Here is a 23,942-nt window from a genome sequence, read left to right on the forward strand (position 1 = left end):
ATAACTAATGAGAGAAGGAGGGAGCAGGAGTGAGAACCAGAGCATCACTCTCACAATACATGAGGGGGATGGACTGGGGACTTCTTTCTTGAGTCCAGGGCTCTAGCCACTGCACCACCTCTCTGGCCACTCCTCTCTCCATTTATTCTCAGACATATTAAAGAAAGCAGAAAGCAACAAGTACTACCTTAAGGGTAATTACTTAAGAAATATCAGAAAGATATTGAAAGATGAAAAAGACATTACTTCAGAATTAATTACTTAAGAAATATCAGAAAGATATTGAAAGATGATGAATGACATAGTGGGGGTTGTATTGTTAAATGGGAATCTGGGGAATGTTATGCATGTAAAAAAAAAAGAAGTAAAAAAAAAAAAAGAAATATCAGGCATTTTTTTTTTTGACACCTGCAGACCTACTTCACCGCTTGTGAAGTGATCCCCCTGCAGGTGGGGAGCCAGGAGATCGAACCAGGATCCTTATGCCGGTCCTTGCACTTCGCGTCACGTGCGCTTAACCTGCTGCGCTACTGCCCGACTCCCTTTTTTTTTTTTAAATCATAGTCACTGGATTTGAAAATGTTTCAGTTCTCATTGCTTGATCACTTCTAATAATAAGACACTCAAAGTTTTACAGAGTTCAAGGACCTGCATAAAGTTAACTGTACTCATGAGCAGGATTTTTTTTTTTTTAAGCCAGAACACTGCTCAGCTCTTGCTTACGGTTGTGTTAAGGATTGAACCTGGGACCTTGGAACCTCAGGCATGAAAATATTTTTGCAGAACCATTAAGCTATCTCCCTAGCCTATAACCAGGACTGAAAAAAAACATTTTATTTACTTTCAAGCAGTGCCTATTTGATAACTAATGGAAGAGAAGACCGAACACATAGGAGTGTCATTCTAGCACATGTGATGCCGGAGACCAAACTTGAGACCTTATATTGACAGTCCAAAGCTTTCTCCATTGGGCTACATCAACAGGAAGTAGGGAATACAGGACTAAGTCTAGACCTCAGTCCCCCAAGAGGGTGACTTTCCTCACAGTGTACTTCCAGGGTCAGAAGAACTTGAGTGTGCATTAGGAACTTTCTACCTGGAGATGTAAGTGACCAGACAGCAGCCCACTTGCCCAGAGGTAGCCTCGAAAGGGCAAAACCTTTTTATTTGAAACAACAAATGCTGAGGTGAAGGGACAATCCAGTCGTAGAGCACGGGACTTGCATGCCTGAGGTCCCAGGTCCAATGTCCGGCACCAACATATGCCAAGGCTAAGCAGTGCTCTGTTCGCTCATAAAAATAAATACATCTTAAAAAAAAATCTGTAACATGAATTAAGGGTGACACTTTGACTCATGAGCTGAGATGCCCTAAAAACAATCCTTTGAAAAGGTTTGCTCAAATAGCCACTTCTTTTTTTTATAATTTATTTATTGGGTACAGACAGCCAGAAATCAAGAGGGAAGGGGGAGATAGAGAGGGAGAGGACAGACCAATAGCCACTTCTAACTGCTAGTGTGATCCCAGTCTCTCTCTCTCCTCACCACCTCTGGCTTATCGTGATGCAGGGGACTGGACCTGGGACTTCAAAGCCTCAGGCATTCAAGTCTCGTGTGTAACCCTCTCGTGGGTGCTGTCGGCCCAGCCTCAACCTCTCTCTTCTGAGACTTACCTGTGGTACATGTTCTATGTCCCGGAGGAATATCTGCTGGTTTCTGGAAACAGATGTCGATCTGTGATAATCTACCAGCTCATTCAAAGAGTTGAACTTCACCACCCAGAGGAAATACTTCCCAGCTCCGTCTCGGAGCACCTTGAAGTGCTGCACATCATTTCCAAACCTGGGGAAGGAAAGGAACACAGAGAGACAGGGCAGAGGCCAGTGTCCTGGCTACTTGGGTCACCTGCCCAGCAAAGAAGCATCATGAGAGAACCACTGTTCTGACCACACTCCTCACTGCTAGAATACCTCCATGAGAACTGACAGCACGCAGAATCTTCACCAGACAGAGAAATCTTGCCCATTAAGCTAATTATGAAGGTGTGTGTGAAATGAAAAACAAAGGTCCTAGCTTGCAGCAAACCACTATGTGCCCTTTACCTTATCAAGGAAAGTCTCATTGAAGGCAAGCAGGGCACATTAATTAGCTTCTCAAGCAAAAGATGAAGTAGTCTGTGTGATACTTCAGGGTTTTAAGCAGAAGGATAAGAAAGAATGTGAGCTAAAGAGAGATTAGACATACTTCCTTCCTTGCTTTCTTTTTAAATATTTATTTACTCCATTTTGTTGCCCTTGTTGTTTTATTGTTGTAGTTATTATTCCTGTTATTGATGTCATCGTTGCTGGATAGGACAGAGAGAAATGGAGAGAGGAGGGGAAGACAGAGAGGGGGAGAGAAAAATAGACACCTGCAGACCTGCTTCACTGACTGTGAAGTGACTCCCCTGCAGGTGGGGAGCCGGGGGCTCGAACTAGGATCCTTACAATGGTCCTTGTGCTTTGCGCCATGTGCACTTACCCGCTGTGCTACCGCCTGACTCCCTAGATACACTTTCAACAATTCTCCTGTATTTGCAAACAGTCAAGTCTTATTTTCCCTTCAGGGATTTTAGTTGTACTCATGGGGAAAAAATATCTGGGGACAAAAGAACATGCTGGGACAAGAAATCAACAAAACTCAGGCACGTCCACCCTTTTAAAAAAGGCTCATCACCTCTAACACTCGCCTCTACACGAGCCTAGAAAAACAGCAGGAGTCTGGCTATGTGGTAAGGTCTGATGTCTCAGTGCTATGCAACTAGAACATTAACTTAAGGAGGGCTCTGTCCTGCTCACTGCCCTCAGAAGATAGTCTTCTTCTTTTTTTTTTATATTTATTTTCCCCTTTGCTCCCCTTGTTGTGGTTATTGATGTCGTTGTTGTTGGATAGGACAGAGAGAAATGGAGAGAGGAGGGGAAGACAGAGAGGGGGAGAGAAAGATAAGACCCCTGCAGACCTGCTTCACCACTTGTGAAGCGACTCCCCTGCAGGTTGGCAGCAAGGCTGGAACCGGGATCCTTACGCCACCTGCACTTAACCTGCTGCGCCACCGCCCAACTCCCCCTCAGAAGATATTCTATGAAGATTTGATACAGGAAACAATCCTTTCCTCCTTTAAACATGAAATCCAGCAGGTGGCAGCACAGAGCTTCAGGGAAGGCAGAGTACAGGATGCTTAGAAACACCACTATTTTACTAGGAGAAAGGGCAGACTGGAAGCCAAGCTTCATGAGCAAAAACAACCAAGTCGGAAGGTACTTCTTGGGAGTCGGGCTGTAGCGCAGCGGGTTAAGCGCAGGTGGCGCAAAGCACAAGGACTGGAATAAGGATCCCGGTTCGAACCCCGGCTCCCCACCTGCAGGGGAGTCGCTTCACAGGTGGTGAAGCAGGTCTGCAGGTGTCTATCTTTCTCTCCTCCTCTCTGTCTTCCCCTCCTCTCTCCATTTCTCTCTGTCCTATCCAACAACGACTACAACAACAAAAAAAAAAAAACAAGGGCAACAAAAGGGAATAAATAAATAAAATAAATATTTAAAAAAATTTAAAAAAAGAAGGTACTTCTTGGGGAGTCAGGCTGTAGCGCAGCGGTTATGCCCCGGTTTGAGCCCCTGGCTCCCCACCTGTAGGGGAGTGGCTTTACAGGCGGTGAAGCAGGTTTGCAGGTGTCTTTCTCTCCCCCTCTGTCTTCCCCTCCTTTCTCTATCTCTCTCTGTCCTATCCAACAATGACGAAAACAATAATAATAACCACAACAATAAAACAAGGGCAACAAAAGGGAATAAATAAATAAATATTAAAAAAAAAGAAGGTACTTCTGACCCAACAGAAACCCAGTCCCACAGCTGCAGTGCAGACTGTTTCTAAGAGGAGTCCAGGGTGCTGACAGTGAGTGAATGAGAGAGGGGGAAGAATAGGGTAGAGAGCATGGCTGTGCAAACAGACTTTCATGCCGAGTATGGAAGACCAGGTTCAATCCCCCACCACCATAAACCAGAGCTGAGCAGTGCTAAAAGTTAAAGGTGTGTGTGTGTGTGGGGTTTTGTATACATTCAACCCTGAGCTGTGTACATGGCAGAGCACCACAATGAGCTGTTTTCCAGCCCTGTTTTGTGTATGTATTAACATAAAGAGAAGGGGAGAAAGCCAGAACATCACCTCAGCACATGCAATGCAGGAGAGATCACACTATGTGCTCTGGACACTTTCCCTGCACACCTCATGGGGTGCAGAGGCAAGTGTTTTATATTACAGACACAAAGTATACTCCAGTTGGGGAGTATCCCAGAGCCCTTGAATCTCCTTTGTGAAGGTGTTTGTATTGTTAAATGCAGTAATAGCAGTTATTTCGATTTTTATTTCTAAAGCAAATGTATGAACTCTCCAAAGTTTTTTCTTCACTATTTTATTTTTGGATAGAGACAGAGAAAAGTTGAGAGGGAAAGGAGAGACAGGGAGGGAGAGAGACACGCAGCACTGCTTCACAGCTCTTGAAGCTTCCTTCTAGAGGTGGGGACCAGGGGCTAGAACCGGGGTCCTTGTGCATTGTAATGTGTGTGCTCTAGTAGGTGCACCACTGCCCGACCCCCTCAAAGTCTTTGATAAGATGAAATGGTCTAGCAGTTCCTCAGCATCTGCTGTGTGGGACTATAAGGGGCCAGCAACAGAACGCTAATCTGGTCACTGCCATGCCACAGCATTCAGCATACACCGGCGTCAGTGTGAAACATGAGGAAACAGAGGACGAAACCCAAGTTAATGAGGAGCATAAAGATAATCCCATCTCAAGCTGCTCTTCACCAGATCCTTATTTGCATATGTTTAATCAAGCACAAAAAAGCATTTTTTTTCCCCTATGCATGTGGGAGTAAGTGGGAAAGCTCTGTGCCTTCCACTCCATTTGGCCACGCACCTAGAACAGCTTTTAAAAATATCTTTAAAAAAATGTTAGGATACTGATAATCAGATTCAGTTTATCTTTTTTTCTTAACCAGAGCACTGACTGATCTCAGCTCTGGTTTATGGTGTGGGAGACTGAACTTGGGACTTTGGAGTCTCAGGCATGAGAGTCTGTTTGCATAACCATTATGCTATCTATCCCCAACCCTTTAAAAAAATTTTTTTTATGGCAGAACTAAAAACTAATTGTGCTAGAAGCATATTTGTGAGGTACTGCAAATGCCACCTGAAATCATCTCACCTATCTTCACTGAGAAAAAGAATGCAACTGTATATTAAAAAATTTGTAAAGATGAGTTGGCAAAATAGCTCACTTAGATAATACGCTGCTCTGCCTTGTGGGAGATTCAGGTTCAAGTCCAGCCCCCATACACTTTGGTGCTGTGGTCTCTCCCATTCTCTTTCACAGAGACAACTGCACTGCTCCCAGTGAGGGTGAGAGACAGAGAGGAAGAGAGAGAACTGCTCCACTGCCCGTGAAGCTTCCCTGCTGCATGGTGCTCCTGTGTGGTGGTTGGGGGCTCAAACCCAGGGTCTTCACATGTAAGGTGTGTGTGTTCTAGAGGGTGAACTATGTCCCACCTTCCCATTAAAAAAATAAGCAGGGCAGGGGAGGTGGCATAATGCTTATGCAAAGGACTTTCACGCCCGAGGTCCCAAAGTCCCAGGTTCAACCCCTTGCGCTACTACTAGCCAGAGCTGAGCAGTAAATAAAACTTAATAAAAATAAAACAATAAGTGTAAACTACCCACATTTATGCCACACATCTCAACCTAAAATGAGTATTTTCAATTAATTTTGAAATAAAAATCAAAAAGCATTTGTAAATGCCAGTTCTGTAGTTCTCATTTAAAAATAGTTCTATGTAATAAAAGCAACCTGAGCTTTTAATTCAATAATCTCTTTGTCACACAAATGATGGATTGATTTCTAAGATTCCTTGGAGAGAGGTTCTTATTAACTAGATAAAAAGGAGTAAAAGTAGAAACAGGTCACAGACACGGCAGATTCAAAATCCTTATTTCACAAATGAGGAACGATCTGCTTAAGAGTCCCAAAAGCTCGGATTGATATTCTCCAGGATTCCCAAGTGGTAAAACTCCCTGCGTCCCTTTGCCTTCCGAGCCACTTTCCCTCCATAGTTCAGGTCACCACTGGGAGGGCCCAGGTGGTGGAGCACCAGGTCGAGCACACGTGTTCTAGTGGGCAAGGACCTAGGTTCAAGCCCCCAGTTCCCATCTGCAGGGGAAAAGCTTCACGAGTGGTGAAGCAGGGCTGCAAGCGTGTCTCTCTCTCTCTCTCTCTCTCTCTCTCTCTCTCTCTCGATTTCTGGTTGTGTCTATTCAATAAATAAAGATAATAAAACAATTTACCACTAGGCAAACAAGCCCACTCCAACCTTTGTGCTTTAAAAAGAAACAGTGTGGGTGGGGGAGATAGCATAATGGTTATGCAAACAGACTCTCATGCCTGAGGCTCCAAAGTCCCAGGTTCAATCCCCCGCACCATCATAAGCCAGAGCTGAGCAGTGCTCTGGTGTTTCTGTCTCTCTCCCTCTGCATCTCTCTCAAAAATAAAATAAGTAAAATATTAAAAAAAAAAAAAAAAAAAAAAAAAAGAAACAGTGTGAGAGGCCTAGGGTGGTGTTGGTAGGTTCAAGCTAGACTCTGGTAAAAGCGAGAGCTGTGGAGCTGCCAGAGCTGCAGGAACCTCACAGGACAGGGTGCTTGGTGCACATTCAGGCACGAATGGGAGAACATGGGGATGAGGGGCACTGTTAAGCACAAGCTGTGTGAAGTGTAGCTAGAACCAACGTTTAGGAGGAGCCAGAAAACAGGATTAAAAAAAATTATTCATTTACTTTTTAAAAATATTTATTCATTTACTTTTTAATTTTTTAAATATTTATTTTATTTTATTTATTCCCTTTTGTTGCCCTTTTTTTTTTTTTATTGTTGTAGTTATTATTGTTGATGTCCTTGTTGGATAGGACAGAGAGAAATGGAGAGAGGAAGGGAAGACAGAGAGGAGGAGAGAAAGACAGACACCTGCAGACCTGCTTCACCGCCTGTGAAGCGACTCCCCTGCAGGTGGGGAGCCGGGGTTCGAACCGGGATCCTTATGCCGGTACTTTTTAATTTTTTAATATTTATTTTTTTCCCTTTTTGTTGCCCTTGTTATTTTTCATTGTTGTTGTTGATGTTGTCACTGTTGGATAGGACAGAGAGAAATGGAGGGGGAAAGACAGACACCTGCAGACCAGCTTTACCATTTGTGAAGTGACTGCCCTGCAGGTGGGAGCCGGGGGCTCGAACTGGGAACCTTAAGCCAGGCCTTACGTTTTGCACCATGTGCGCTTAACCCGCTGCACTACCGCCCGACTCCCTCATATTTATTTCTTTTTGTTGCCCTTGTTTTGTTGTAGTTATTATTACTGTTGTTGATATTGTTGTTGGATAGGACAGAGAGAAATGGAGAGAGGAGGAGAAGACAGAAGGAGAGAAAGACAGACACCTGCTTCATCGCCTGCAGGTGGGGAGCCGGGGGCTCAAACCGGGATCCTTACTCTGGTCCTTGCACAGAAACAGGATTTTAATGGAAGAATTTCAGGCTTGTAAACTGCTGTTTAGGTTAAACCTCTACCAGTCTGCAACTTTCAGTATATGTAGCCAGACACCCAGCCCATGGTTTGGTAAGTTGTCTTAGTTGGAGAGAGGATTCCAGGCAACCAAAGCAGGAAATACTTACTTGACAGAGAGGGAGAAGTCCCCAGGCGCACTCTCACTCTCTCGGATAAGAAAGGCCCCATCATGTCGCTGTTTGCTAAGCATTTCTTCTGCCTTGGCTCTGGGGATTTTGCCAAAAAACCACCTAAGGAAGGAAGGCAAGCCAGTCAACATCTGCTTCCCTACAGAGAAACGGGATATCCAGCCTCAGAAAAGTAAGGAACAGGACACTCCTTGCTAGAGGATGGGGCCTTCCTCTTTACCTTCTAGTCTCAACACGCACAATTGCACGGATTGGTCAGTCACTCCCTCCACACAGGCCTTCTCCCTTCAAAGGTGTCACCTTTCTCCGCTCTAGAAAAAAGTGACTCAGAAGGCCAGGCACGATCTGGGCTACTCTTTCTATAGAGGAAGACACTGAAGAAAAGAGCTTCTTAGGCCAAAGCCCACTGGGCTCCATATGACTCATCAACGAAGCACTGGGGAAATCCAGGCTTGCTGAGTTAAAGCTCAGGATGAATCACTTAAGGGAGGCAGGCCCTTTCTTGTAGCCATCCGATGATAAGTTTGCAGGTCGACTATAGTGGGAATAAGGGAAATGGGACAGGAACCCTGGAGACCTTGAAGCTGGAGACAGGACTACTTCTCTAACAGCCTAAAAGGAGACGCGGCTCGGCTGGTAACTAAGGCTAGCACTACTGCTCCCAAGGCTTCTCTGCGGTTACTGCTCAGACTTTAGCTTTTAGGAAGGATCAGGGACATCGTAATTTAGTGTATACAGAGCTTGCGAACTGCACAACTCAATTTTCTTTTTCTTTTTTATTGATTCCCTTTTGTTGCCCTTGTTTTTTTATTGTTGTAGTTATTATTGTTGTTATTGATGTCATCACTGTTGGATAGGACAGAGAGAAATGGAGTGAGGAGGAGAAGATAGAGATGGGGAGAGAAAGATATGACACCTGCAGACCTGCTTCACCGCCTGTGAAGCAACTCCCCTGCAGGTGGGGAGCCAGGGCTGGAACTGGGATCCTTATGCCGGTCCTTGCGCTTTGCACCACGTGCACTTAACCAGCTGCGCCACCGCCCAACTCCCACAACTCAATTTTCTATTTGAAACAAGTAACAGGTTCTTCTGTTCCTGATGACAGAAGATGGGACAACTGGCCTATGCCTGACCAGCAGAAAGAGAACCACCTTGAAAACAGCCCAAAGTGAGAGCTGCCTACTTGTCACACAGGAAACATTATTCAACAGATGGATTACCTGGAATCAGTGTTCTCTTTTCAAAGCTGTCAGATGTTATTATTATTTTTTAAATTTACTTATTTAAGAAAGGAGACACTAACAAAATCATAGGATTGGGGGGTGGTGTTATTATATATATATTTTTAGGTGTTACTTTTTTAAAAAAAAAGCATTAAAGAATGCTACTTGTAGCTACTAAAGACTTATCTTCATTACTCTTTACATGGGCAAATATATACACTAGAATAAAAAGGAAATAATCCATAAGCATTATAAACCCAACATACATTTATTTACTTACTTATTTACACCAGAACACTGCTTGGCTCTGGCTTCTGGTGGTGTTGGGGACTGAAGGGTTTATCTTTACGACAAGCAAGCACATTGCAGCATATTCTGAACATACCAAACTGACATTCCAACAGCAAAGTGTGAGCTAGTAGGCAGGAATTCACCCAGGAGTTGCCACCAGTAATTTAAAGGTTCCCGAACCTCCCCACTGCGTCATTCTCGTGTTGGCTACCATAACGCAAGGCTGGGAGGAGCTGGGACAACCCACCCTCCTGTTCCTACAAGTAACCAAGGGTAAGTCCTGTGGTGTCCAAAGGTCAGGCCAAACCAGGCTGGTTCTACCATAGAGAACATGTGCAGATCTTCAGTTTTCATTTCTGGTGCTTTCAAGCTGATAATGCCCTTGGCTGGGCACCCGGCTGGGGGGGCGGCTGTCAACACCAGCTACTCAGCTTCCTCTTCCTAGACCCCACCCCTCATGTCCTCTCACCAGGAAGGGTTTTTCCCCCTACGCCCCCCCCCCCCAAATTAGCCTAGGTGTTCATCAAGTGAAAATAACAGCTCTTTCCTCAAGCTTCCAGAGGCAGCAACTGTTGCAGCTGGCTTCCCTTATGGTGTATGAAAACACCAGTATGGCTGTAGCTCTTTTTAAATGTCTTGATGTTGCCAGGACCTCATGTATATGGGATTTCACTGTTCCAGGCAAACCGGCCCCCTACCCGGGGTGGGTGGGTGGGTGGGTGGGTGTGTGTGTGTGTGTGTGTGTGTGTGTGTGTGTGCTGACAGAGAGACATAGTGATGGAAAGATACCACAAAGCTTCCCCAAGTACATCAGTGCTTCCCGTGGTGTTGCTAGGATGCTCGAGGCAATCACGGCGAGTAGGTGCTTTGCTAAGGAGCCAGATCTAGCTGGCTCCTGCAGTATCTTCTTGTCCCCCAGCTGAAAATTAAACTAATTTTATCTTCAAGTTAAAAAATTTATTTCTATTAGAGAGAGAACACCAAGCAGAACTCAGTTCTGGCAGAAGTAGTGTAAGGGATCAAACCTGAGGTACCAAGTCTTCTGTTCTATTACTGAGTTATCTCCCTGGGCTCCTATTAAAAAAAATACACAGCTGGGGCCGGGTTAAGCACAGTGGGTTAAGCACACATGGCGCCAAGGTTCAAGCCCCCGGCTCCCCACCTGCAGGGGTCGCTTCACAGGTCTGCAGGTGTCTATCTTTCTCTTCCTGTCTTCCCCTCCTCTCTCAACTTCTCTCTGTCCTATCCAACAACAACGTCAGCAATAACAACAACAATGATAAAAAAAGAGCAACAAATGGGAAAAAAAATACACAGCTAAGATAAAAACTATAAAAATCTTTAAAAGATGGGTTTACATCTTACACTACAATACAACAAACAGGAGAGAAAGCTGGTGTGTGTGTGTGTGTGTGCGCGCGCGTTTCCCAATTAAATTCTTTAGTATATCCCATCAGCTCCCATCCATAAACACCGAATGGGAAATGCACGTATCTGGATCCACCCCAGCAAATACAACCTGTGTTGCGTATGTACTCAGTCTGCGTTAGTTAACATAATGTATGTGGTCAGGCTCCATTATTATTATCATCATTATTATTATTATTTTTTTTTACACCAGAGCACTGATCAGCTCTGGCTTATGGTGGTGCAGGGGATTGAACCTGGGACTTCGGAGCTTCAGGCATGAGAGTCTGTTTGCATAACCATTATGCTGTCTACCCTCCGCCCTATTATTTTTTTTGTCACCTTGGTTATTGCTGGGGCCTGCACACTTTAAAAAAAAAAAAATTCTCTTTTTTCAACTTTTATTCTTTATTATCTTTATTGGATAGAGACAGCCAGAAATTGAGAGGAGGAGGGAAGCTAGAGAGCGAGAGAGACAGAGACACCTACAGACCTGCTTTACCACTTGCAAAGCAGTCCCCCTGCAGGTGGGGACCAGGGGCTCGAACCGGGGTCCTTGTGCACTGCAGCATGTGCGCTCAACCAGGTGTGCCACCACCCAGCCCTGTTTTTTTTTTTTTTTTTTTAAACTTTCTTTTTATGGGAAGGGAAAGAGAGACACCTGCACTACCACTCATGATGCTTCCCCCTTACAGCTGGCGTCACACATGGTAAGGTAAGCGCCTGTGCTGTGCTGTGCTGTGCTGTGCCGTGCTGGGCACACCACCTGGTTTCTAGGTCAAGTTTATTTTAAACTTTCCTCTTCTAAAAAAAAAGGGGGGGAGAATCCAGTTTTCTGTGCTGTTAACAGCTATAGAACCTACTCTGAGCCTTCCTGTGGTGGCGCGGACACCTTCACAAAGGAGATTCAAGGCTCTGGGATACTCCCCAACTGGAGTATACTTTGTGTCTGTAATATAAAACTCCGATTCATGAGTGTTTAAACAGGTCTTCACATGACTTTCTTTCTCCTGATCTTCCCCTCCTCTCTCAATTTTTATCTGCCTTATTTAAAAAAAAAATGAGATTGTCATGCAGGCACTTTATCATTAAAATACTTTTTAAGGTTATAGAAAATCTATTAGAGGGACCTGGCTGTGACACACCTGGCTGAGTGCACATGCTACACTGTAGAAGGACCCAGGTTCAAGGCCCTGGTCCCCACCTACAGGGGGAAAGAAACTTCACGAGTGGTGAAGAAGGGCTGCAGGTGTCTGTCGGTCTCTCTCCCTCTCCATCTCCCACTCCCCTCTCAATTTCTGTCTTTACTCAATAACAAATAAATAAAATATTAAAAAAAAAAGAAAGTTTATTAGAATAAACAAGTCAAGAAATGGTCACCAAGAAAAGACAGTAAAACAAAGACCTGCCTCAAAGGTGAGACAGGCATTTTAATTTACAGACTGTTTTGATTTTTAATTTATAGGCTATTATTTATCAAGAGAGATAAGGCATAGTATCACTCCGGCACAGGTGGACCGGGGAATGAACTCAGGTCCTCATGCTTGAAGTCCTTTGCTCTAAAATATTTTTAAGAGTTTTAAAACTTTTATTTATTTATTTATTTATTTTTAAAAAATATTTATTTTATTTATTCCCTTTTGTTGCCATTGTTGTAGTTATTATTGCTGTTGTCATTGTTGGATAGGACAGAGAGAAATGGAGAGAGGAGGGGAAGACAGAGAGGAGGAGAGAAAGATAGACACCTGCAGACCTGCTTCACCACCTGTGAAGCGACTCCCCTGCAGGTGGGGAGCCGGGGTTCGAACCGGGATCCTTATGCCGGTCCTTGTGCTTTGCGCCACCTGCGCTTAACCCATTGCGCTACAGCCCGACTCCCAACTTTTATTTATTTTGTTTGATAGGGCAGAAAGAAACTGAGAGGGACAGAGGATACTGAGGGAGAAAGTGTGCATAAGAGAGATAAAGAGAGAGGCAAAGAGATTAAAGAGAGACATTTGCAGACTTGCTTGACCACTTGTGAAGTTTTCCCTCTGCAGATGGAGTGGGGAGATCCTAGAACCTAGATCCTTTCACATTAACGTGCAGTTACGTGTCACTACCTAATCCCTATTAAATAGCTTTCCCCCTGTAGGTTGAGACCGGGGTCTCAAACCTGGGTCCTTGAGCATTGTATCATGTGTGCTCATTCAGGTGAGCCACTACCTGGCCCCCCCTATTAAGATATTTTAAAGAGAAGAATTATGTGACAATATAGGCTATATGACCTGATCAGAAAAACACTGATTTTTGTAAGAAGGTAGACATACATAAAAACAGTATCATGCAAATGAACATGTTGGTTGTATGAAAGATATGTTAGTGGTAGTGGGACAGGAGAGTGAGAGAACCAGAACAGTGCTCTATCACATGGGATGCTGGGAGTTGAACTTGGGACCTCATAACCTGGAGTCCAAGAGTTTACCCAATGTACGATCTCCTGGATCTGAAATGTAACTGTTTTTAATCGAAGTAATTCATTATTTAAAGATCAGCAATAATCATTATCAATCTAAAACATGTGACTATTACTATCATTATCACCCACCACTGACATGCAGGATGAATATGCTTAGTTAAGTCCCCGGAAAGACAAGATGTATGACATATAATATCCCAGTCATCTCGGTTTTAAAAACATTTTTTGAAATAAGTATAAGCAGGTCTCATCTTTGGGAGATCAGAAGAGTACAACTTACGGATGTGGTTTCATTTCTATGTAATTCTTGGGAATGAAGCCATCTTTCCCATTGAGCTCTGCTTTGTACCAGTTCTGATCACATTCTTCATTCAAAACCTGAAAACAAAGGGGGAAATCAATCATTTCCTTCTCACTCTAGAGGCAGAGCCACTAAAGCAATGTTGTCTGTAGATGGTATAATCTGATGGTTGGGCAGGTGGCTAAGTGGCATGCATGAGATGCAGGAGCAGATTCCTTATTACCTGTGTCAGCTATGGTAAGAACAGGCCTACCACCAAACACTACCATACCCATTTAAAGTACTAGACCCATTCCAACAGCTCAGTTCACGGGAGATACCTGGAGACCAGATATCTGAATGATTCTTTATTATGAGTTGGGGCCTTGCACTCTTGAGTTCACAAATCAGGCCTGTTTTACACACACACACACACACACACACACACACACACACACACACACACACACACACACACACACACACACACACACACCCACCCCACAGCTGGTCACTTAGAAGAACAACTGAATGTGGGTCCAACTCCAATGGTGACTGTTAAAAGATAATGATGGGGAGTCAGGCGGTAGCGCAGTGGGTTAAGCGCACGTGGCACAAAGTGCAGGGACCAGCGGAAGGATCCCGGTTCAAGCCCCCGGCTCCCCACATGTAGGGGAGTCGCTTCACAAGCAGTGAAGCAGGTCTGCAGATGTTTATCTTTCTCTCCCCTTCTCTGTCTTTCCCTCCTCTCTCCAATCCAACAACGATGACATAAAGAACAATAATGACTACAACAATAAAATAACAAGGGCAACAAAAGGGAAAATAAATATTTTTTAAAAAAAGATGACGATGAACAATGGAGACTACTGGCAGTCAATGTCTATTACTATAAAAAAAGTTCTAAAACAAAGTTTGCAGAATATATATATATATGTAGATTTGTTAAGGAGACAGAGGAGGAGGGGGAGAGAAACAGAGCCAGAGCGTCACTCTGGCACATGTAAAGCCAGGTACAGAACTCTGGACTTTATGCTTTCAAGTTCAATTTTTTAAAAAGGAAGAAAATCTTTTTTTTTTATTCTTGGCCAGTAGGCTAATCACTGGGGCTCAGTGCCTACACTAGAACTCCACTGCTTTCTTCTTCTTTTTAACAGAAAGAGTTAAGTAAGAGAAAGTAGGTAAGTAGAGACACCCACAACACTGGCTTCACAACTTGTGCAGGTGGAAACTGAGGGTTTGAACTTGGGCCTTTGCACATGGTAACCTATGTAGTCTATTTGGTGCATTACCACCATGCTCCTTAAAAAAAAAAAAAAAATCAAAAGCTTAGAGAGAAAGAGAGAGAGAGAGAGAGAGAGAGCGCGAGCGCCAGAGCATCACTCTGGCACACGTGATGCTGGGGATCCAACTTGTGACATCATGCCTTAGGGTTCAACACCACCTCCAGGGCAACTAGCAGAATTCTTAACAAAATAAATCATCACAGTTCTGGAGGTGATATATGACTTGCAAGCATGAGGCCCTGAGTTTGATTCAAAGGACCACACATGTCAGATGGATGTTCTAGTTCTAACTCACTTTCCTGCTCTTTTGGCTAATAAATCCTTAAATAAAACAAAGCAAATTATCCAAGATGCTGTAACCAGTAGAACCTGGGTTGCTTTAGAGTACACAGTGTGTACATACTCATATTTCAAAATGATACACATGAAGAAATAAGATTGATAGATTAACTGACAAAAACACCCCATCTGTATTAGCATACCTCCAGTGAATTTTCTTTGAATTTTCTTTTTCTGTGTTCTGAGGAGTTTTACAGCTAGCACCTGTCGGTGAGGTTGGCCAATCTCTTGCCCTTAGTGTAAGTCACTGGATTTAAGTATGCAAGGTAAGAAAGAAAACCCTGCAAGAACTAATAAATGTGAATGGGGAGCTTTAGGAAAACAAAACAAAAACTCAGCTACCGGGAAATCCCACCAGTGTCAGTGCTGAAACCTTTTTTCAACATTTTTCCCTTAAAAAATTAAAAATTTTTACTATAAATACCATGATGATGCAAACTAACAGGTAAAATTCATTCACAGTTTTTGAATTCTAACCAGTGTTGCTCAGTTCTGGCTTCTGGTGGCACCTGGGACTTTGTAGCCTCGGGCATGAAAGTCTTTTTTTGCATAACCATTATACTACCTCCTCAGCTGTATTCACACTTTCAAGTATTTCATACACTTCACTTTGGACACTGTGCTGTATCCTAAGGCCGACAACAGAAAGTGCACAACTTGGATGAGGTGGGGCTTGAGTGCTGAGTTGCTCCACCAGCATTACACGCAGGGGGTGACCTCAGGAGGTAGCACGCAGCTTCACTGCGCAGGTATCAGAAAAGACTCAAGCAGCATGAGAGCAAAGCAAGTATTTTAATAGCTGCTTAACGTCAGGATTCTGTTATCTACCAAAAAGAAGGAATGCAGGAAAAGGCAGCTACAAATTACCACCTTCACTAGGAGGACCCCTCCTTTAAGTTCTCCCCAACAGGGAAACTCCAGGACAACTCCCAGACGTGACACCAGATCACCCAAGGTAACAAAATAGGGGCAAATGTGGTTAGTTGATTTTAATGCAACACTGAGGACATGGATGGCTACAGATTCGGGTTCTGTGGAGCATCTGAGTCCCAATTATTACTTTACTGGAAAGTCAAGTATTGCTATGCATACATGTACATTGTTTTTTTAAATGTCGTTTTTTAAAAAGTATTTATTTATTGTGGTCTGGGAGCTGGCGCAGTTACAAAGCTTTGGACTCTCAAGCATGAGGTCCTGAGTTCAATCCCTGGCAGCACATGTACCAGAGTGATGTCTGGTTCTTTCACTCTCCTATCTTTCTCATAAATAAATAAAATCTAAAAAAAATATCTATCTATCTATCTATCTATTTATTTATTCCCTTTTGTTGGCCATGTTTTTTTTTTTTTTTTATTGTGGTAGTTATTCATGTCGTCGTTGTTGGATAGGACAGAGAGAAATGGAGAGAGGAGGGGAAGACAGAGAGGAGTAGAGAAAGATAGACACCTGCAGACCTGCTTCACCGCCTGTGAAGTGACTCCCCTGCAGGTGGGGAGCCGGGGGCTCGAACCGGTCCTTGCACTTTGCGCCACGTGCGCTACCGCCTGACTCCCGTATAGATTTTTAAACTTAAGGTCCGTTCTGTTAGCAAAGTACAGGAGAAAGCGTGCGCGTGCCTGCTCACCCCAAGTATCCGCATAAGTCAGGAGCAGGTCTCTCCACCAGTGAACTGTCAGCTCATCAGTGTTCACATGCAAGCCCTGAGCCCAGGAGGGCAGACTTGAACTTTTACTTAAATGTTTAAGATGGGAAAGGACACAAATGAACAGCAGCAGGTGGAGTTGCAGGTGGAGCAGAAAAGGGGACCGGAACCACATGTAGATGAGTTTGCACCACGAAGTATGAAGGCTGTACTTGCTTGCTGTGGTGGAGATGAAAGTTCACACCTCCACAAGTCATTTTTAAAGGCCGCTGAAGAGTTCTGAGAATGAGGAAGCTGCTCCCATAGCCATTTCCCCCAAAAGAAGGCAGCTCAGCACTTGCTCACTTGTTACCTCTTTTTTCTTTTTAATTTTTTAAAAAAATTATCTTTATTTATTGGATAGAGACAGCCAGAAACCGACAGGGAAGGGGGAGATAGAGAGAGAGTGAGACAGAGGGACACCTGCAGCCTTGCTTCACCACTTGCGAAGCTTTCCCCCTGCAGGTGGGGACTGGGGGCTCAAACCCAGGTCCTTGTGCACTGTAACCAGTGTGCTCAACCAGGTGCACCACCACCTGGCCCCACTTGTTACCTCTTAATGACAGTTGAATCCAACTAAATTTTTGTTCAGTTTTGAAAATTCCAAGGGATGTTTGTAGCTCTTACCCCACAGCTGAATGCTGTACTCCAGCCTCCATGTTCCCTTAAGTTGTGACTTCTTAGTCACACAAAACACTTGGGTTTAACGGAAGCAGATTGCTTAAGAGATAAGATTGTGAAAGGAGGAAGAGACAAGTTTCAGCAAAGTTTAAAAGAGAGAGAGAGACAGAAAACAATGTTAGAACCTAAACCAGGAAGAAGCCTAAAGATAAGGAATGTCAGGTTTACTCCAAGGAATTAAAACCAATCCAAGCAGTGGAGAGTGATGCAATGGCAGCTTCTGAGAAATTCGGTAAGGTATCTCCTGATTAATGTGGTTGTCATCTGGGCATGCTCAGTTTGCACAACTTCGCTGAATCACATACTTGTGATATATGACCATCTATTATCCCATTCAATGGAAATTAGCAATATTTCACTCAGGCGAGTATAATATTATAATTCAATCACACACTGAAAAAAACTTACTTATATATACCTCAGGTACAGCGCTTTCACAACTCCAAGAAAAGAGGGAAGAAGATAGTACGGTAAGACTTGAAAAGCTTGTGCAATGGCGGCTTACCATATTTATTTTTACCAGAGTGATGAACAGCTCTGGCTTATGGTGGTGGTACAAGCGGTTGAATCTGGGACCTCAGAGTATCAGAAATGAAAGTCTTTTTGCAACAAAAGGGAAAACAAATAAATAAAAATTAAAAAAAGAAAGTCTGTTTGCATAACGATTATGATATCTCATCCACCTTACCATTACTATTCTATTAAAGAATGCTCAGAAATTGCAATTTTCTTCATCACATTCTCTATTTTACAAAAAAAAAATATTTATTGGGGGCTGGGCAGTGGAGCACCTAGTTAAGTGCAGGTATCACCCAGATTCAAGCCCCTGCTCCCCACATGCAGAAGTATGCTTCATAAGTGGTGAAGCAGGTCTGCAGATGTCTTTCTCCTGAATTTCTCTGTCCTGTCAAAAAAAAAAAAAAGGTAAAAATGGTCACTGATAGTACCAAATCTGTAGTGTAGGCACTGAGCCCCAGTGATAACCCTGGTGGCAAAAACAACAACAAAAACCTGTGTGTGATGGTGGAGGGGGGGGACCACCTGCAGCACTGTTTCACCACTAGTGAAGCTTCTCTACAGGTGGGGACTGGAGCCTTGAACCTCGCTCGGTCCTTGTGTATTACAAAGTGCGAGCTAAACCAGATGTGCAACAGCCCAGTCCCTTACTTTTCTTTCTTTCTTCCTTTCTTTTTTAAATATTTATTTATTTATTCCCTTTTGTTGCCCTTGTTGTTTTATTGTTGCTGTTATTGATGTCATTGTTGTTGGATAGGACAGAGAGAAATAGAGAGAGGAGGGGAAGACAGAGATGGGGAGAGAAAGACACCTGCAGACCCGCTTCACTGCCTGTGAAGCGACTCCCCTGCAGGTGGGGAGCCGGGGGCTCAAACCAGGATCCTTACTCTGGTCCTTGCACTTTGCGCCACGTGCGCTTAACCCGCTGCGCTACCGCCTGACTCCCTTACTTTTCTATGTTATGTGGTTCTTTTTTTTTAAATTTAATTTTTATATTTATTTATTTATTTATTTTCCCTTTTGTTGCCCTTGTTTTTTATTATTGTAGTTATTATTGTTGTTGTTACTGATGTCATTGTTGGATAGGACAGAGACTGAGATGAAGAGAGGAGAGGAAGAGAGGGAGAGAAAGATAGACACCTGCAGACCTGCTTCACAGCCTGTGAAGTGACTCCCCTGCAGGTGGGGAGCCGGGGGCTGGAACCGGGATCCTTAAGGAGCTTTGCACCACGTGCGCTTAACCCGTTGTGTACTGCTCAACTCCCCATCATGTGGTTCTTAAAAAATGGATATGTGCGGTTTTGAAAATATTATCTACTGTGATCTGGGAGGTGGTGCAGCAGATAAACCATTGGATTCTAAAGCATGAGATCCCGAGTTCAATCCCCAGCAGCACATGTACCTGATGTCTGGTTCTTTCTCTTATCTTTCTCATGAATAAATAAATTCTTAAAAAAAAAAAAGAAAATATTATCTACTCTTGCTTCCCCCCACCTGAAACCAAAGACTATTCAAAAGGCAATGCAAATCTCCATACCAATTCAAAGCTTCTCAAATAGTTAAAAGACCTGATGGAAGTGACCAGCAGTGGTGGAGAGGGGGATCTATTAGAGGTCTAGGCCCATCATATCTGTGTGGGAAGCCAAGGATTCCCTGACTAGAGCCCCAGATGATGGGGTGGCCGGGTACTGACAAAAAAGGACAGTTACATTTCAGTTGTCCGAGTAGGCACACACTTCACAGACTTTGCTTTGCCTTGTACATAAGCGATGTCACCTTCACTAAAGTAGACATCTTTGCTGTAATGTTCACAGGCATCAACATTTTAACAGAGGATTCTTGTTTAATCCTGAAAACACGTACACAAGTGGAAGACTTCTGTGCTTGCTTCTAGAAGGACTGAAAATATTTTTAATCCATCCTTTCTACTTAAAAAAAATTATTTATTTATTTATTTATTTCCTTTTGTTGCCCTTGTTGTTTTATTGTTGTAGTTATTATTGCTGTTGTTACTGATGTTGTTGTTGTTGGATAGGACAGAGAAATGGGGGGGGAGAGAGAGAGAGGGAGAGAAATAGACACCTGCAGACCTGCCTGTGAAGCAACTCCCCTGCAGGTGAGGAGCCTGGGGCTTGAACCCGGATCCTTATGTCAGTCCTTGCGCGTGGCGCCACCTGCGCTTAACTGGCTGCGAGACTGCACGACTCCCTGTTTATATATTTTAGTAAGATAAACACAGACAGAAAGATAGAGAGGCCAGAGCACTGCTCAGCACTGGCTGATGGTTCTGCCCTTGTTCTATCAGCACCAGGAGGTAAGAACTTATAGGAACTGTTAGAATGTACTTCAGCTTCTGAAGCTCCCTCCCTTAGATGACAAACTACACTGATTCATCACCAACACTTCTGATAAATGCCTTAAAATCACCAGCTCCATCTGTTAACACTTTTTGCTCGACAAATGAAAAACATCTTGGCTACACTGCTTGCTTTTTTACCTCGTGCCAGTTCGTGAAGAACACCCACAGAATAGATAAGTGGCTCTGAACTTTAATGACGAGCTGACCAACTCAAAGGTAGTTTCACAATTAATGTCACTGGTCCCACGGAAACCATCAAGCTGATGTCTATGCTGCATGATTACAAGTATGAAGAAGCCACAACCTGGTCATGTCTTACTGAGCAGACACTGTTTCACACAAGGAAGGTAGGAAGGAGATAGACGGCAGCCTCTTAAACAGATCCTGGACGGAAGACTGACTGTCATGAGTTTATTCCCCCCAAAGAAGGGGAAGCAAAATAAGGAAGTCATTGAATTAAGCAGTATGTCTTCCCGTAACTTAAGTAGCACTGGCAAAGATTTCCATGTGATATATTTCAAAAGGGAGTCTCCCAAATCTCTCCCACAAGACTGCTTCTACTACTCCAGGCAAAAAGCATAGAAGTGGGAATATGGGGTGGGTAGGTTGGGAATGCAAAGTCAGTAACCAAGTGGGGTGGGGGGCTGAGGGTGGACTGCAGAGAGAGGGGGGGGGGAGCTTTATTTGCAAGCACATGTCCATACAGTTACTCCTCCAGCATGGAGGCACTTCCTGGAAGTTAAGGTGCCTGGTTCAGTCTGCATGTTTGACTTGTGACTGACATCTGGAGGTTCTTAACTCAAATAGCAACAACTCTTCCAGCTAATTTTTTTTTTTTTTTTTTACTAAAGACAGTTTGGAAACCCTTGGACTTTTCCAGTCTTCTCCTGAATGGCAGTTATGTTGATGTAGACAGAAAATGATCACACACAATGATTACGGGTTCAAGATCACTTGTGAGTAACAAAAGAGTAAGGGGCTGGTGAAGTAGGTCACACAGACTGTGGAGATTTCCTTTCTCTGACAGATCTTTTCTGGTAATCTCATCAACCTCACCTGGTTGGCTCACTTATCATTAAGAAAAGCCACTCATGACATTTTAACAAAACAGGAAGTCAATTCACACTTAGGTCATATTACCCCACCCAGATCAATCTGGAGGCAGTGAAACCTAATCGAACAGACAACAGTCCCCAAATAAACTAGTCCCCAAATAAACTATCAGAGGACCACCAAGAGCTTCCATTTAATCAAGCAAATGGAGGAACAGACTGGTTTTGGGTCACACCTGTCTTTCATTAATGAAGTCTAGTGGTCACTGCGGGAGAGCTGGCTCAGCTGGTAGAGTACAGGACTGGTATGTGTGAGAGGCCCTGGGTTTGACTGTCAACACTGCATATTCCAGAGAGGTGCTGCTTCATGTGCTCTCATAAAATAAACGTAATTTGAAAAATAGAATGAAATTTCAGTGGTTAAGCTTTCCTAAGCTGAAAAGTGCGACTGGGACAGGGAACAGACGACTTGGATAGTGGGCTGCTTTGCCAAGCAGACTTGTGACTCAGATTCCAGTCTGGCCCCCACCACATTGAAGGAAGCTTTGATCTTTCACCCTGTATTTCTGCACTTTTTTTTTTTTTAAACCAGAACACAACTCAGCTCTGGTGATACTGGTGCTGGGGGACTGAAGCTGGGGGACTTTAGAAACTTTGTATAAACATTCTATTATTTCCTCCATCCTGTCCCTATATATCTTTTAAAAAAAGGAAATGGAAAATCTTTATGTAGCTGACAAGACCCAAATAATCTTCAGCTACAGCTAATTCTTTACTTTATATAATTACTGACTTTGCTATCTACCATACTAGTTGTAAGTTTTTAATCTTAGGTTCAATGTTAAGCGTCCTCTTTTTCCAAAACCAAACAAAGACTAGAGAGAGAGCATAAGAGGCAGTGCTCCCCAAGACACTTTCATACCCGAGGCCCTCATAGGGTGGCAGGTTAAGTATCTAGCCTCATACTAAACCAGAGCTAAGCAGTGCTCTAATCGCTCTCAAAAATAAACAAGAATTACAAAAACAAATAGAATTACAAAATAAAGTCTCTCCATCTAGGGGAACAACAGCTACCTATTTTTTGATTATAGGTGACCATTCATGCATCAGTCCTTCCCTTTAAGTTCTACTCACTTCCCACTGTCTCAAGCACTAATAACCAGAGGACAGGTGCTCTCAACAATCTCCCCCAGAATTAGTGACAATAGTTATTACATTCCACTTAAGGCCTTACTCAGTCAAGGTGTGAACGAAAGGATATGCTATTTGCAGTCATTCTGTAACCCAAGAGCTACTTCAGAAGACTGAACTGAACTGAAGAGGATGGGGAGCAACTCCAGTTAGTTGGTTAATCACTGATAAGTGCATAAGGAGCACTAAAAACTGAAGGCTAGGGAACCATACACACCTGTGATGCTACCATTTTTTGAAATAAAACAGCTAGTTACAAATATTTTTTCCATTTCCAAAGCAGGCAAATTAGGACAGTTTAAAACCTCACACCAGACAAAGGAGGACTCTGTAGAGTGGTAAATCCCCACCCTCAGCCTTAGGGTAGAGGGGAAAGGAGGCAATCAAGCAGGTAATCACAAGAAAGTGAACATGTGGATTAGTAAATTTAAAGACCTAATCTCCTCTGGGGGTCAGAGAACCACCACTGGGGGAGATTCCAAGGGTCTCCTGTGGATGGCCTAAGCATGCGCAAATAGGAATTTCAAAATGGTATGTCAGAGACCACAATCTGAAGTCACCAAAGGGTGATACTTGGGCTTGCATTTTTTTCCAATATTCTGTTGGCTATGCTGTAAAAATAAACTTCAGGAAGACCAGGTGGGGACACCTGTGGCTATCTGACTAAAAGAGGACAGTGCTTGGACTGGGGCAAGTAAATGATCATCTTTTGTTTTTGAAAAGCATTTTAGAAAAAATGACTATAGAAGAACTGGAAAAGAAAAAAAGACTAGGGCAGGGTTAGAAAGCATAAGGGTTATGCAAAGAGACTCTAATGCCTGAGGCTCCAAAGTCCTAGGTTCAATCCCCTGTACCACTATAAGCCAAAGCAGAGCAGTGCTTCGGCAAAAATAAATAAATGTTTAAGGGGGGGTGGGTGGGCAGACTATAGAGCGTTGGAAAAATTCATCTTTTAACATCACCATGTAAAAACACTTAAATTTTAAAGGTAGGTGGTGTTCCTGTGCTGGCTGCCTTCCATTCCATTTGTCTCTGCAGAGCTGCTTGCGACACTCCTCTCTGTTTCTGCTCCCTGGATGGACCTCTGGACCACATCAGGAAGCTCTTCTGTGCGCTTTCTGCCTGCCAGCTACTCAGGGTCTCTACCACTGGAGAGCTGGCACAAATGGCTCTTTCTGGCGATTTCTGTGGGAGTCTTAGATCCTTGACTAAAGACCCCAGTCACCAAATTCTGGTAATCCCTCTCCTTTCCTTTGTTCCACTTTTTTTTTTTTAAAGTCTTTACTGGATAGAAAGCCAGAAATGGAGATATGGGGGGAGGGGAAAGAGAGGGACAGGGAGAGAGACCTTCAACACCACTTCACCAATTGCAAAGCTTTCCTTCAGCAGGAGGGGACCAGGGGCACCACCA

General features: G+C 43.6%; 1 protein-coding gene across 1 annotated transcript in view; it reads right to left on the bottom strand.

Moving 5' to 3' along the window:
* Nucleotides 1-23,942, bottom strand: part of GRB2 (growth factor receptor bound protein 2) — a 78,099-nt gene that overhangs the window by 2,313 nt on the left and 51,844 nt on the right. The window contains exons 3-5 of the mRNA XM_016189137.2: nt 13,427-13,524; nt 7,747-7,869; nt 1,673-1,841 (exon numbers count right to left, since the gene is read on the bottom strand). Of these exons, the coding sequence (XP_016044623.1) occupies nt 1,673-1,841; nt 7,747-7,869; nt 13,427-13,524 (390 nt within the window). The remainder of the gene's footprint in view (nt 1-1,672; nt 1,842-7,746; nt 7,870-13,426; nt 13,525-23,942) is intronic.

Source organism: Erinaceus europaeus, chromosome 12 (genome assembly GCF_950295315.1).
Source record: "Erinaceus europaeus chromosome 12, mEriEur2.1, whole genome shotgun sequence".
In the NCBI taxonomy this organism is placed as follows: Eukaryota; Metazoa; Chordata; class Mammalia; order Eulipotyphla; family Erinaceidae; genus Erinaceus; species Erinaceus europaeus.